The sequence below is a fragment of the Spea bombifrons genome, chromosome 8 (assembly GCF_027358695.1).
Source record: "Spea bombifrons isolate aSpeBom1 chromosome 8, aSpeBom1.2.pri, whole genome shotgun sequence".
Taxonomy (NCBI): Eukaryota; Metazoa; Chordata; class Amphibia; order Anura; family Pelobatidae; genus Spea; species Spea bombifrons.
This window is the reverse complement of record NC_071094.1, coordinates 4,365,286-4,381,418: the sequence shown is the minus strand read 5'-3', so window position 1 is coordinate 4,381,418 and position 16,133 is coordinate 4,365,286. Positions and strand designations below refer to the sequence as shown.

Genomic DNA, 16,133 nt, shown 5'->3' with positions numbered 1-16,133 from the left:
GTATATTTTTTTTTCTATAGAATGAATCATATTGGACAGAACATACCTATAACTGTCATTCTGTTTATTATACCTCACTAAGGCAAAAATATCTTGGAACAATATTAAGGAATCACAACTGATTTGCGAAGATATATTTATTTAAATAAATGCCAGCAAAGAAATGTATACTTGTGAATGTGAGAAAAATGATCAATTTTACTTTTAAAAAAATGACATTCTTTCATTCATTCGCTCACTCGTTCATTCATTTTATTTTTCCATCCACTTTTTTCCCTTTCCTTCTAATCTACTGATTATTTGATTTATCTAGAAACTATAGAGAAAAAAATATATCTTTTCAACATTTCAAACAGCTGACAATTATTGAGAATTAGAATTGTTTTAGAATAACCAAGTAAAAGGATACGTGTAAAGTGAGAACGAATCATGGATGGTTTGAAAGACGGGGACGATTCTTCTCCTTCCTGGAAGACTATGGTTACTATGTCATTCCCGATGTGACGTTTCCTTTCTACCTGAAGAATACGGGGAGATCACTTTAAGACACAATCATTACATTTGGTTTTATTATGAAATAATACAAGTTAGCAAATCTGCTTTATATAGTGGATAAAAGTCTAATTTTTTTTTTGCCTTCTCCTGAATCAACAGAGATATGCACTTGGATGGATTGAGCTTGATGGAGTTTGTATTATTTTTCTACATGAAGAATTTTACAATATATATATATATTTTTTTTTTTTTAATTTACATAACACTAAAAAATAAATATTTAACATAATTGAGAATAAATTGGTTTCATTGACATCAATAACTGAAAAACTAAATGAAAAAAAGTATTAAACGTAGAAATTATTGTCTACAATTACTAAAACTGAATTTTTTTGTGTGTTTTTTCTATATAGAGACCGAAGCCAACAATGCATTCACAGCACTTTCATTATCATTTTTAAACCCTTGATTTGTAATTTTATGATTATGTAAAACATTACACAAAAATGTATCATAAAAAGGGTTAACGTTAAAAAAAAACATAAAAAAGCTTAACTGTACATACAAAATCTATTAAAAAAAATTTAAAAAGGGGTTAAGAAAACCACCAAAAATTCCTTAAACTTAAATACAAAATCTATTATAAATATAGGAGAGGATAAAAACCACTTAAAGTAAAATACACATTTTATAATGAAAGTAAAAAAAACAACACCAAAAGACAGCATAAAAAGATATTTAAACTAACATACAACTAACATACAAAATCTATTATAAAGAGGGAGAGGGTAAAAAAAATAAAGAAAAATAAATATATTTAATAATATATATATATATATATTTTTTTTGTTTTTATTTTTTATTATAGGTGCAAAAATTCACTAAATATGATATATTGTTACCTGTTTATGGTAACAATGCTTACATTTTATCAATAATGACAGCGAGACATACACATCCGCGCTATTCTAAGTACTTGAAGGTTATCAAGTCGGAATCATATTGGTTTTGATTGATTAATTACAGATCAAAACAATTTTCCCAGCCCTATGCAGCGCGGCTGAAGATCCGCTCGCGGTCCCAGACGTCGGGGGCAGAATTAATTTCATTTGATACAAGATATCTCTAAATTCGATACGAGAGCCCCGACGCTAATGTCCGCCTAATACGGAGAGAAACATTGCAGTCTCTTCTAATACGCTTGATTTTATTTTCTCTTAAGACGTTGACCCTTGGGGGACCGAGCAACAAACATAATTTCAAAGAGATTAGCAAAATCGATCATGGTCTCTAATTACCATTTCAGATTTTTTTTTTTGCCCCCCACAAGAAACATTATTACATTTTCCTTCTGTGCATTTAATGATTAAAACATTTTTCTGCTAGCGATCAGAAGCAAATATGTCTGCGTTAACCCCTTAAGGACAACGGGCGGTCCCTAAACCCATTGAAAACAATGCATTTTGAGCCCGTACATGTACAGGCTTTGTCATTAAGGGGTTAATATTTACAAATCCCTGTCCTTGGAGAAAATTAGCTGGTTGTAATTGATTTGTTATGATTTCTTCAATTAATGGGACGGCCCAGCCATCATATGCACTGAAATGCCCCTTTAAAATGTTCATGGCGCCCCCGTGAAGGTCCCTCCATAACAAGACCCCCCCTCGTACGAATGCCTGCATTGGTTTCAATGGGAGCAATATCTTACCACTGATTGGCTGCTTTAAACAGCCAATCGGTGCAATGAAACACTAGACCATGGAAGGAGCATTCTACAGTTTTAATAAAGGCATATAAAAGTATTTTCACATGCGATCATTCTCCGAGGAGCACCTTAGGACAATGGAGCGCCCCCTAAAGGCGGAATGTACTCGTTTTTTTAGTTTGTATTTGTACCAGATCCAATTAAGCTAAAATGTTCTTAATATACATTCGGCGTTGTTGGGGGGGGGGAGCTATAAAATTAGGTTTTTTTTGTAGCCAAAAATTTGAAAAAAATGTATTAAAACATATTAACGAATTATTCTTAATTATTACAAATAGAGAATGAAATATACATTTTTTTAACGTGTTTTGAAGAACAGCAGAGCATTCTATTAGAATCTTGAAACAAAAAAAAAGTAACTATCCAAAGCTTTTTAACCATAATCATCTTTAATCCTATTGATTTGCGAGATGTGTTTCCGGCAAATTGGTTAAAAGGACAATATATATATAAATATGTTTTTTTTTTTTTTTTTTTTATTCCACTTTACAGCTGCCAAATTCCCACTGAATGACGTGTGATCCAAACAGGACGACTGAACGTATATGTCGTGCGATTTCCCCAGATGAAAGCCGTGCTCCTGGAGGTCTTCTATCTCTCAACAACAAACAATCCCGGGTCTGAATTCTATTTCATTGGAAATATGTCCGTCCACTCGTTTAAAGAACTCGCTGAATGTGTGCGTTAAACTCAAGCCGTTGTGTATTTCAGCCGCTTTTCTGAATCGTGACCAGCGGCTTCCATCTAGAATGACTTCTGCTACAAAATCTTTGATGTTCTTTTTGCTGCCGGTGAAACTCAGACTTTAAAACATTACGCTAAAAAAAACCCCACTTTTATTAAATGTCTTCTTAGCTTAAAACCACTCTTTATATCTGCGCTTTTAACCCCTTAATGACAAAGCCCATACATGTACGTTCCCGTCCACCCCACGTGAAACGTCGATTTAGTGCTAATTGCGTATTGACTTAGATGTACGGCGCGGGGCATTATTTACCTGTTGTCTGTTGTCTTTCGAGTAAGGTAACATTGTTGAGACGTGGAACATGATCTCATGGCCCTGGTAAACGGTGTAGACGGAATGTATTCCTGTTGTGTCGTCTGCAACCCGGGAAGCAGAGGAGAATTAATATGGGTAAAAGCACTACGAGGCCCATATTTTATTCATGCTGACAAGATCCGCACAGAGCGGCGTGCGTGCGGAATTTTAATTGCCGGGACGGTGAGGAATACGTTTAGAGCTTGTGTCCCGGACTCTCTAATGATCAGAGAACAAATATTTAGATAGATATTAATATTTTCTTTTTTCATCATTTCCTGATAGTGTGATGTGTATAATACAGCTCCCAGACAAGCTGCTTTTTAATATTAATATATTTTTCCTTTAACTATTTTATTATTATTATTAATAATAATAATAATAATGCATTTCTTTAATATTATAGATTTTGAGCCTAAAATCATTCTATAATTATATTCAAACATTCTAAAACAAAACACAGATTGGATGCCTCGACATAAAGTATATTAGCGCTTAATATTTCCCTATCCCAGCAATATTTATTATTTACTGGCGTGGCGACCTTCTCTTACTTGACTTTACAAAGTGGACATGGGGCTTAGGTAATTTCAGTAAAACATTAACAACTGCTTTCTTACTTTTGGTGTCTAGTCCTCCTCGGTAGCCGACCCAGCTTTTTAACGTGATGGTGTCTCCAAGCAAGGTCAATAATTTTTGGAAGCTTTCACTCCCGACTTCTAAAGAAACAAAAAGCAGAGAAATGGACACATAATTCCCGAAGAACTGAAAGCGCTGCGTTGTGTCCGGTGTCTCGAGTACCAGCTTTGGTTGGATCACTTTTCACAAAACCAGCAAAGGGTTGGAGACAAAAGAACCTTATTGGCACTTACCGTTACTGAACATTTCATCATCCGTAAGCTGACCGTCTTTGGCATATAGAACTCCAAACTTAAAATTCACAGAACCCTAGAAATATTTACAAAACACACACAATGTATGAACATTTCAGCCATAAAAAGTAACAATACAACCTATGCGATGAAACATATAATACATAATAATCAAAATAATCAGATCTTATGATAAAAAATGGCTCCAGTAAAGAAAGGCACGTATATGGAAAGAAGTGTGAGTGTTGACATGAGTGCGTATGTGCTAGTGTGTGTTGGCATGAGTGTGTATGTGTAAGTGTGTGTTAGCATGAGTGTGTATTTGTGAGTGTATATGTATGAGTGTGTGTTCACATTATGTCTTTACATTAGTGTGTGTACATGAGTCTGTATATGTGTGTTGTCATGAGTGTGCATGTGTTAGTATGTGTTGGCATGAGTGTGTTTGCGTTAGTGTGTGTTGACATGAATGTATATGTGCTAGTGTGTGTTAGCATGAGTGTGTATGTGCTTACATGAGTATATGTGTGTTGTCATGCGTGTATATATGTTAGTGAGTGTGTATATGTGAGTATGTGTAAGTGTGTGTGCGTTTGTGTTAGGAAGGAACTATTTTTGCTGAATATCCCCCATGGAGTTTGAACTCAAAATTGTATTCAAAATATTCGACCATTACATCTAATAAGTGAAAAAAATCCATTATTTGATGATAGGATTGTTTATAGAATAAGAAAAATATCCAGGTCTGTAAGCAAAGCCTAACTTATCAGCAACATGCGCAAACTCAGAATTCCCTTAATGGATCTTTGAGTAGAAAATGATTCGGTTTTACTTACTTCTTGTTCTTCTAAAACCAGCAGGTCCTATTGTGGGAAACACGAGTGTTAACTCAAAAAACAGCCAAATAACGGAGAATCACAGAGAAAGATTTCTTTGTTAATGGATTCTCTTACAAAATGGCAAGTTTCTGTAAATTAAAACCTTTACGAGACTTTTTTTTCTTCACTTACCCCGGATAGAACAGGATGGGGCAGGATTTTTTTATGGTTTATGAGACTGGAAAAATGGTAGTTTTATTGAATTTATTGAGTTACAATTTCCTGATTAGGGAAAAATATGACTTATAAATTAATTATTAGTGCACCTCAGCTCATAATTAACGAGGGAAGGCAAACACGCATGGGACAGGCATACGGCTCCTGAGTCTGAGACGAGACCAACTACTGATTAAGGTTTCAGTCTTTACAGCAGGAGAAACGGGCGACTAGACGGGGGCCGAATGGGGGCCGATCTGCCGGCAGGTTCTATAGTGCTTTATACCACATGTTACATAAACATATATTATAATTTAATATCTTAGTTCCATTGGTTGGTGAAGCAAGAAGTTCCAAGAGAAACTCAACATCAGTGAACATGTGGAGTGCTAAAGGACCATCTCGACCACCATTCCTGGCCATTGTGCTTCCCTCCAGTCCGAGCCATTGGCATCCATGGAATTGCTTTCCAGGAGGGAGGACAACACATCGGCCCTATGGAACACGGGCTACCTCTTGCCACCTACGACGGTGACCCATGCCCCTGACAACCTGCATCAACCTCTCTCCCAGAAACCACCTCTCCGCCTTATCCATCTCTAACTCCTCTCCATGACGATGAAACATCCTCACCCAAGCAGTCACTCAATCTTCCCATCGGCGAGCGCGGAATCGAAAGAAAACGTCTTACCTTTTGGATCTCTGGGTTAAGAATTTCCCTGGGGCTTTTTTCAAATCTGTCAAGATTCATGGCACTGAAAACACAAGTGAAGTCATTACTCGGGGGGGGGGCCCAAAAGTACCGCTTCCAAAGTTTAACCCCTTTCTATTACTACAATACTCTGCCGCATGGAGTTCTTATGAAACGCAGGCTCGTGGTGTGGCGTAACCTCTCGACGTTTCAAATCGTTAATGAAAATTATACAGAGCCATAAATGACTTATCCTTGTTGGGTGGGGGGGAGGGAGGCAAATGCCCCTTATCCTGCCATCGTCGAACATTTTGCATGTATATTTGGCCATGTATTTCCAGACATGCCCCTTAAGGCTGACGGGTACCAGTCCCACCATCCATTGTTGTCCTGTCGGCAATGGATTACCTTTATTACATTTTGGGGGATAATATTTTTACCCCCGAATACTTACCTTAGTATAGATTTCACGGATAACGTTTTTGTAGGGCAGTATGGGAGGCATATTTTTTGTGTACCCTGAAAAACAAAACAAAAAAAAAACACGAGCAATTAAAGGGTTAATCCTCGAAGAGTATCGGGTTCAACTGATTTGAAAGTTTCCCAGATTGTAAAAGGGGATACATATCACGAGGAACTTTAGGAATAAGGACATGGCAGAAGAGGACTGATATTGGCAGGCCGGGGTTTAACTCTTTGCGATGCCCTGGATCTAGCACTCAGGGGTTAACCGGCTGTGAGTTGATATTTCAGGAGGTCAGAGATGGTCTAGATTCTATGCGCCATCACGGGTTTCCATCCTTCGTGCCGTAGCCGGAAGGCAAACGCATCACGGTGCAGCAGCTGCCGTCAGACCGGCTGTCGGCCGACAGGAGACGTTTCCAGCGTTCTTGCTCATCTGATCTTGTCGAGAGCGTTGGCGGAGCTCTGGCTTACATGTTTAGCGGAGCTCTGTGTACAGGAGGGGTCATAATACGCAATCCGCTCATTCATATAATCCCTTTGGTATCCGTTCATAAAGATCGGTTCCGTTAACCCTAAGACCGAGCCACCCAACCCCAAGAAGACTTTATAGCCGGAGGTAAAATTGTGCGTTTAGCAATCACCGTGCCTTACCTTTAATACATTTCAGTAATAATATATATATAAGAAGCTCGTATATAATAGCTGTAGGTCTTAAGCCCCAATATATAGCGCCATAAATGACAATATAGACAAAAAGTAACTAAATTCATCTTTCCAATGTCAAAATTCATACAATTACAATTTAAATACATTTTTTGGTTCTTTTTCAATTTTCTACAGAGGATCAAGAAATACAAGATAATGAAAAAAGAAAAACTAAATTAAAAAACAAAGTATTTTTGTAAAAAACATTTAAAAAAAAAAAAAAAATACTTTTCCTTAATGGAAAAAAAAAAAAACAGGTAAAATCTATGTCCAAATTGCATTTTAGAGATTTATTAAAACTAAAGCACATGTGAAAAGAAAAATGTAGATAATATGACGTCTCTGCATCCCCCCCCCAGTGTCACTTACTGTCTTCCGCCATAGAATTGCGCGGTATTGAGGGACCCGCTGATTGTTTTGGTCGGAAAGTACCACTGAGAGAAAAAAGGGGTTCTTTTCAGCATCGGTTCCAATGTAGTTTTGATGGACTGAAAAATAAAAAATTTATATTTTTTGGCTCTATGGATGAAAAACAAATACAAAACTATAACAAAAAATAGTAATTTTATAAGAGAAAAAGTTTAATTAGAAATATGTGTTAGTCATGCGAACATAAACCCTCTCAATGTTCCATGGTATTGATTGGTGATGTCATAGTTTCACTTTAAATAAAGTAGAAGGGTTAATTAAACCCGGCATTGTCCAAGGTTCTCTCCCAAGTTGATCAGAAATAGTAGTAGTGGTTTGAGCAAAGAATTTTAGACTTCATCCCCTCCCCCCTTTTCAAAAAAATACACATTTTTGATAACTTTATCCTAGAAATCTGTCGACATGTTGTATAATGATGTTTTTTTTTTTTGTTTTTTTTTTAATTAACAGAGAGAGTTATAATCACCTTTGCCGAGAAAATATTTGAAATACCATCTGGTGTGATATTCGGGGTTTTCTAAATGTACGTCGGTTCTTCTCCAAGTTCCCGGGGTGTAGTCAACATTCTGTAAAGAAATCCAAAAGGGTGCAGTCAAAAGGACGTCTGAAGGTTAAGCCAATGAGGAACGGTAGCTGAATTTACATTTGGAAGCATTTTAGTTTAATTATCATTACTGTTGGCATAAGTCAACTAGGCTGTTGAGCCGCATCTACACTAACTTCACGTTCTTCAACCCAACTCCAAAGCGGCTCCTTGGATGATTAGGGCGAGGGGGAAATGCGGTAGGGGTGGCGAGGACCCTATTTTTAAAGTTTATTGGAACTTAAGTTCTTGAAGGGCTTGGGTATGAGCTGGGAAACCAAGTTGGCTCTAGGGATGAGAGTCATGAAGCCCACGGAACTGGTGGCATGGTGGTGTTCCAACAAGAGAAGTCTTTTGGTAAATTCCCCGTGGAATACGTTAAATTAAGTAATTGCTAAACTGTACACAATTTTTGGTATTTATTTGGACTTATTCTTATTAAAATTTCCTTCTTGTGTATTTCCTTGGGCACATCGGGGGGGGGGGGATAAGTTTTGGGTAGATCCACAAGGAATTTCGAGGTCAACCACATGGTTTAGAAGAAGAGAATTATAATTTGGGGATGACTGGTCCACCTAGATCTCCTTACTCGACAAATGTGTCTGAGCTGAGACAGGAACACAAGGCGCTAATTTGTTTTGTGGTCAAGACGACCTGAACTCGAAGCTGTCTGCAAAAATTAGAGATCTAACATGCGCGGATTGGTTCTGGGAACCGATCTGTCACTGAGACCTCAGAAGACACTAACTCACCTTGGGTTTTTTTTTCATTCCCTTTTTACCTTGAAAAAGTTTAATTAATCACATTAAGTGATTCCATTTTCTAGGGACGTGGAGCTTTCATCATATTAACATTTTATAACATTTTTCTCCTTGGACGCAAGGACTGGAAACGACTGTATTTGTCATCAGAGGAGGCGTATTTTGGTTATGGGAGACGTCAGACTTTGAAAGGCAAAAAAAAACCTTCTAAAGAGGGACACTTGGGATGTATGAGTATAGCATGAGTGCGTGTATGTGCATGGTGCACACGGGTCTTATATATACGTCCAAAACGGTAAACTTTTCCCTATACCCTCCCTTCGTTTACATACAAGGGCAGAAAGGGACTACACATTGGCCCAGTAATAAAGTGACCCCCCCCCAAAAAAAAAAGGTCTAGCACAGACTATCCCAACCAGCCCAAAGTTTGGTTAGTTCTGCCCGATACATACTGGCAGGGATCATCCATAGAAGGATCCTAGACAGGTTCTGGTGATGGTGCATATGGTTCCTATACAGCCATCTGTATTTAACTATTTAACTTCTGTTTATAACGCTATAAAAATAGCCAATTTCGCTCTTTAATGTCGACTCTCTTGATGTGGCACGCGTTCAGCCTAACATGAATATTTATCATCAAAAGAAAAGATAAAAAGGCCATAGAGGAGCCCATTAGCCTTGAAATACCGTCTGAGCCCCCCCTTACTGTTACTGCCGCCATCGTTATTCACGTTTCTGCTTTTTCAAAGGGCATCGACTTAAAATTCACCCTGTTGCCTTTCTGAAAAGAGACACACGGACCACGATAAAAGGCAAAGTATATTTGTCTTGCTTTATTTCTATTCCCCCCCCCCCGAAAACATCTGTTCTGCGGGAAAAAGAGTTCAGTAAACAGATTTCGCTTCTGTTTTCTTTCTATGGCGCAGATGCGTTCCGCTGTGAACATAAACATAAAGGGGGCAGCGCTATTCACAGCTTTGTATTATTATAATGCCCGGGGAGACAGAACGCCACCCCGCCGGCGAATATGGCGGCGGCTCAGACGAACACGTGGCAACCGGTTCACGTCTAAATCCAATAATAGATTGTAAGCTCACAAGAACAAGAGCCTCCTCTCCCCCTCTACTAATATGTCTCAAAGCCTGCTAATCTTATTGCCAATTTTAATGTGAATTTTCACTGTTTCCTTATTATAATAGCGCTACGGAATCCGCTGGCATCATATAAATACATTAAATATAATATGAGATAAGTAGAATATAAATGTGACAATATTGACTATGTATAAATATATAAATATATATATAAATAAATATATATAATACATTATAAATCTGTATTTAACTAAATTTACATACTTTAAAGCCATACAAGGTAAAACTTTGGTATTGAGTTTTAGTCTCTGGGGGAGAAAAGGCCGGTTTTACGATAACTTGGTCACCGAGCCTTCCAGATTGTGTTTGTCCTACTAAAAAGCTGTAGATAATAAGTCTATTCTATAAACTTAACTCGGTTAAGGATATTTGGCCAACAAGCTAAGGTTCCAAAAAGGAACGGCATTAAAACCACTTGGTTACAGTCAAGAGGAACGCTGCGCTCAACGAGGAGCTCCCAGTGGCAACAAAGTCTCATAGAAGGACCCTTTTCTATATATTGGTGTTCATTTTCATTCTTTTTAAGGATTTTAACGAATGTTAAACTAATTTTAACCAACGCTACCCCTTCATAATCACAGTTACTTAGTAACCCAATGGATTTGTCCAGAAAGCTTTGGACGCCACCGCCGGTTACCGAGCCTCCAGGGCAGCCTTTGATCTTCAGGTCGGTTTCCGCAGGGTCTGCTTCAGGGCCGGAGTAACTGTCTAGTGGAACATTTTGGTCCTTATATAAAGGGGACAGGAGCGAGACACAGCTCACCCGACATAAATCAAAGAGACATTAACAGCAGTTTCCAATCCACCGCTGCATTACGTCACGTTGTGAAACGTTCATGGTGACTTGTTTAGAAGGTAGAAGCTTTGGAGGTCGTTTATCACCCCGGTGACCTTCGTTTCCGCAGTAGAATAATTCCCGATTAGTATTCAGGGCACTCTTCGGTCTCTCCTGTATGGCTGCATTAGGAAAACTGTCAGCTACTCTCTGTTTTAACTCTATTGTCCTGATCGCCATTCTATATAATATTTAGTAGCCTTGGGAAGTCTTTTCCAGTCCCAGCTAACTGCCTGTAGAAAACCTCAGTAAGATTTTTAATGAAACTTAATTTAGTATCTAGAAAACCAGTCAAGACGCTGTATGGTCTCATATGTTGGAGAACATCTGATGACCTCATGAACGAACCTCATCCTCACAGCTGGATTTGCTCAGGTCTAGATATTATGTACCTGGCATAGCTCCAGTATAGAAGATATATGTCCTATTCTTTTTTTATTCCACCCATTCCACCTACACCCAAACCATAAGACCATTTTAATTCCCGCTGGGGTGAGGAGGTCACCGAACACCGGGAATCAATGGGCCAACACTGGAGCTTCCAGGATCTCATCTAGACTTGGTGGACTGACCTACCCTAGAACCGACCTACTACCACCTATGGTTTCAACCTGGATCCACTGCTTCTCTGTTAGCAGCTCTTTAGGGACATCGTATATTTATCCTTCAGCTTGGAAATCGTATTTCCAGGATTATTAGCTTTTAGAAATCAGTACACATCAGTCATACAATCATCTTCTTGAACCCCTGTGCGAGGTTTCAGCTGAGACGCCTAATTAGTCATTTTCCACCGACCATAGGATCTTCTCTGCTGCTCAACCAGAAGCAAAAATAATGTGTTTTGATCCCTGCGTGTCCATCCTTAAACCCTTATTAGAAGAATAATGAACCTCCGAAAGAAAGAGACATGCCAAGCAGAGGAGGAATCTTATGAGAAATGGGAAGGACGCAACGAGAGAACAACAATGGCCGATGTTAACCCCGCAGCTTGTCTGACCGACATACATAAGGTATACAAGATACAATAAAAAGTGCCGGCTTTTATCTTATTGATATACAATAATATAAACCGTTATTTAAATGTCACTCTATTCATACCAGGACAGTCTCAATATGGTTGATTTTTGTATGGCTGAGAGAGATTTTTTTAAATTGTTAAAAATAAGACAAATATCACAATATATATATATATATAAATATAATATATTGCTTATTTTTTTTAAGGAAAAATGATATTCTGTTTGTAGCTTTGTAAATGTTTGCATTTGCCTTAAGTTTCAAGTATTCATGGACCAAGGACCATGAATGGTCCTTCTCAAACTAGTCTCATCTCCTCCGAGTCTTGGACGGTAATTTCAGGAGGACGAGAACGCTCTACGGTTCATTAAAACATCCTTGAAAGCTGGTGTTTGCGATACATTAACTTCTCTGGGACAAAACGCGTGTCTAATCTCCTATATATTTGTTGGTAGTACCTCATCTGAAGATCCGTTCTCCACACGAAATCTTCCAGCTCTTTGAATAGCCCCATCGGCATCACTTGAAATGAGCTGGGGGGGAAAAAAAGAACAATAATTGAATACGTTCTGAATATGTTATATTTATTGGCGAGGAAGCATCATCGTTAGAAACAATCACCAATTCCTTTACAAACCGGTGATCAATACGTCAAACCAACCCCCGTTCTTCACCCTTCCAGGACATAAAGGGGGGGGGTCTTTAATAACAATCCATCTGGGGGGGTCTGTAATAAAAATCCATCTGGGGGTAGCGGAGTCTGAAGTTACCTGAACATAGAATCTGCTGGCAGATCGGCCCCATTCGGCCCCCATCTAGTCTGCCCATATTCCTGTTGTAAAGACTCAAACCTTAATCAGTCGTTGGTCTCGTCTTAGATTCCGGAGCCGTATGTCTATCCCATGCGTGTTTAAATCCCTTCACTGTATTGCCCTCTACCACCTCTGCTGGGAGGCTGTTCCACTTATCTAAATCTCTCTCTGCCTCACACTCCATCTGACCCTCTAGTTTTAGATTACGGCTTCTTTTTCGAACCCTTCTCCCTCCGTGTAACACGTCTTCTGTTGAACCTCGCTTGTAACCCGTAGAACATCGCGTCATCTCATTAAAAAAAGGTTCGTAACAAATAAATACATTAAGTAAAAACAAATTCGGAACGTTGCTGCTTTCTTAGATTTCCGAGAGGCAGCGGTGATCGTTATTGGCCGAGATCCAAAAACCGCATTAATAACATAGTGTGTTACAGACGCGCTCGAAGAAGCCGTGCCAGGGTTCCTTAGCAATTTATCCTGAGGATTGCTGCAGACGGAGGGAAGGTTTAACGATCACAAGTTACTTTTTTTAAGATAGGAGAAAAAAATATTGAATGAAAAAAGAGAGAAAAAAGGGAAAAAGGGATTATTTATTCAACCGAGAACGACCTGGTTGGCGTAAAAGGGTTTGCGATGGATAAGGGTTGTGGTTGGAGTGCAGGTGCAAGTGTTAGATTTACATGTTATTAAAATATTTGCTTAGAAATATCACATTATAATTCTACCCCAGGGGAGTTTTTGGTCTATTTAATACTAGATAAAGGGAAATGGCTACAAAAAAAACTACTAGTATCAGATCTAAAATCAGTTTTCAGAAATATTGTGCAGTTGGAGTTTTTTTTATCCAGAATATGTTTTCAGGCAGCTGCATATCAGCCGTTTGTATGATTCTCGCTCTGTTATCTGAGCCCCGATCTACTAACCCCCCCGACTCCTTATCATACTGCCTGTGGAAAACAATAGAATGTCTCAGTCTTAATCACTCAGGTAGACTCTTTGACCAATGAAGGTCTATGGAGGAAGGACTTCATTAGCATTGCCATAAAGCATCAGCTCAGTGTGGTGTTTGAGCAGGAAAGTCACCCAAAATATCACGTGACTGACAACAACGGCGGCTCCAGGTCTGCAGATAAAAGGGAGTTTATTGGAACAAAATGAGATAAAACCAGGTTTTTATTACCAACCGACATTACTGTATACAGCGCTGGGGGTTATTACTGTATACAGCGCTGGGGGGTATATTACTGTATACAGCGCTGGGGGTTATATTACTGTATACAGCGCTGGGGGTTATTACTGTATACAGCACTGGGGGTTATATTACTGTATACAGCGCTGGGGGGGTATATTACTGTATACAGCGCTGGGGGGTTATTACTGTATACAGCGCTGGGGGGTTATATTACTGTATACAGCGCTGGGGGGTTATATTACTGTATACAGCGCTGGGGGGTTATATTACTGTATACAGCGCTGGGGGGTTATATTACTGTATACAGCGCTGGGGGTATATTACTGTATACAGCGCTGGGGGTTATATTACTGTATACAGCGCTGTGAGTTATATTACTGTATACAGCGCTGGAGGGTGATTTCTGTATACAGCGCTGGGGGGTTATTTCTGTATACAGCGCTGAGGGGTTATTTCTGTATACAGCGCTGGGGGGTTATTTCTGTATACAGCGCTGGGGGGTTATTTCTGTATACAGCGCTGGGGGGTTATTTCTGTATACAGCGCTGGGGGGTTATTTCTGTATACAGCGCTGGGGGGTTATTTCTGTATACAGCGCTGGGGGGTGATTTCTGTATACAGCGCTGGGGGGTGATTTCTGTATACAGCGCTGGGGGGTGATTTCTGTATACAGCGCTGGGGGGTTATTAGACCCCGGGATTCCTTTCTTTAAATGCCATCGGAAGAACTGATCTTGAATGAGTAAATTGTGGTCAGAATCTTGAAGCTCCCTCTGCATCTCGTTCCTAACGTATGTTGGCATTCTGCAAGGAACGTCTCCTAATCGAGCGCGCAGACATCCATAACAACACAGAAATACCTTCCCGTTACCTAGAACCTTTACCCAGAACCTTTAAACGGCCATGTGGCTCATTAAGGCCACCGGCAGGTGAAATCCTTAACTGGATTAGGGATGTTAGATAAACGAATTATGTGATAATGATTCAGTAATGAGCCCGGGCCAGATTATAACAGAGATTTTCGATCTAATTTATCAGCGTTACGGATTATTTGGGTTGGGGAAATTATATTATATTAGAATAAATCCACTAAATCGATAAAAACGACGGCTGCATCTGGATTGTTAGTAGGTTTGGGGCAAACATAAAACGCCATGAAAATTTGTTATATACGTTGAGTGCATTTTTTTTTAAAATTAAATAATTTCTCACATTCTGTACATTATCAATTGTTAGATAAATTTATAGAATTGTTGCATGGAGGCGGTGTATGAATTTAACATACTACATGCTTTAATCATATCAAAATCATATGTGTCCAAATCTAAATAGCCAATGGGGTAACCCGAATCCAATTTGCAAAATAAATACCAACAATGGGTGTCTAAACGCTTAGTAAATCATGACACCCTTTTGGACTTAAAGATGTTGTTCCACTTAGACAAAGCATTTCCTTGGAAGATTTAATCACATAAGAAAAACATAAGAATAATCTTTAAGCCTTTTTTTTTATAGCCTCTGTAGTTACAGCCTATCAGTGGCTGTGTTTGTATCATGTGATAATTAAACATTCCCTAAAAAAATTCCCATGATTAATAGTTTCATGGAAGACATTTAGCGTTTGGCTACATTTACTGAAACTGTTAAATTCCGTCCAGTTAGTGGAACAGCATCTTTACCACCCAATGCATCCTTATTTTTTTTTATGTTTTTTGTTTTTTTTGTTATAGTGATTCAGAGGAAGAAAAAGCTGTCTGAAAAAAAAGCAAGATTTAACAAGATCAATAGACACAGCAGATGGGGCTGCGGGAAGAGAGACAATTCCAAAACGGAACAAGGGGAGAAAAAAAGCCCTCGACAGAGAACAGGGTCCGAAAAAACTGGGAACATGGGGGTCCGCGCTCCTGGCACCGGCTAACCGGAAAGAATAGAGCCTTTAAAGCATATCCCAGGAACAATTAGCGTGAGTGGGTGAGCGGAGCAGGTCACGGCCGCCGCAGACAGTGGATTTCTTTTCGGTGACAGAGGAGGGGGTTATTTACAGGGACTCTGCGGGAGCGAGAGGCTTTACAGTAGATTGTCTCATCAGGCTGCAAAGGCACACACAGGAGCCTATTCTCAGCCAAGTCCAATTATTCGGCAAAACAAAGTGGGGGGGGGATAAAAGCAAACAAAGTCAATACGAGATGTGGCGCCTGAAGCCCCCCCCCCCCGGTATCTCTCATGTTAGCTGTATTTTCTTGAGAAATACCTCCTTAGAAATTTACCGACGTTGAAGAATTATA

General features: G+C 39.1%; 1 protein-coding gene across 1 annotated transcript in view; it reads right to left on the bottom strand.

The window, feature by feature from the left end:
* Window positions 1-16,133, bottom strand: part of GARNL3 (GTPase activating Rap/RanGAP domain like 3) — a 112,243-nt gene that overhangs the window by 15,507 nt on the left and 80,603 nt on the right. The window contains exons 4-14 of the mRNA XM_053472617.1: window positions 12,304-12,378; window positions 7,962-8,061; window positions 7,436-7,554; window positions 6,351-6,415; window positions 5,897-5,960; window positions 5,008-5,034; window positions 4,172-4,247; window positions 3,920-4,018; window positions 3,258-3,361; window positions 410-518; window positions 47-92 (exon numbers count right to left, since the gene is read on the bottom strand). Of these exons, the coding sequence (XP_053328592.1) occupies window positions 47-92; window positions 410-518; window positions 3,258-3,361; window positions 3,920-4,018; window positions 4,172-4,247; window positions 5,008-5,034; window positions 5,897-5,960; window positions 6,351-6,415; window positions 7,436-7,554; window positions 7,962-8,061; window positions 12,304-12,378 (884 nt within the window). The remainder of the gene's footprint in view (window positions 1-46; window positions 93-409; window positions 519-3,257; window positions 3,362-3,919; window positions 4,019-4,171; window positions 4,248-5,007; window positions 5,035-5,896; window positions 5,961-6,350; window positions 6,416-7,435; window positions 7,555-7,961; window positions 8,062-12,303; window positions 12,379-16,133) is intronic.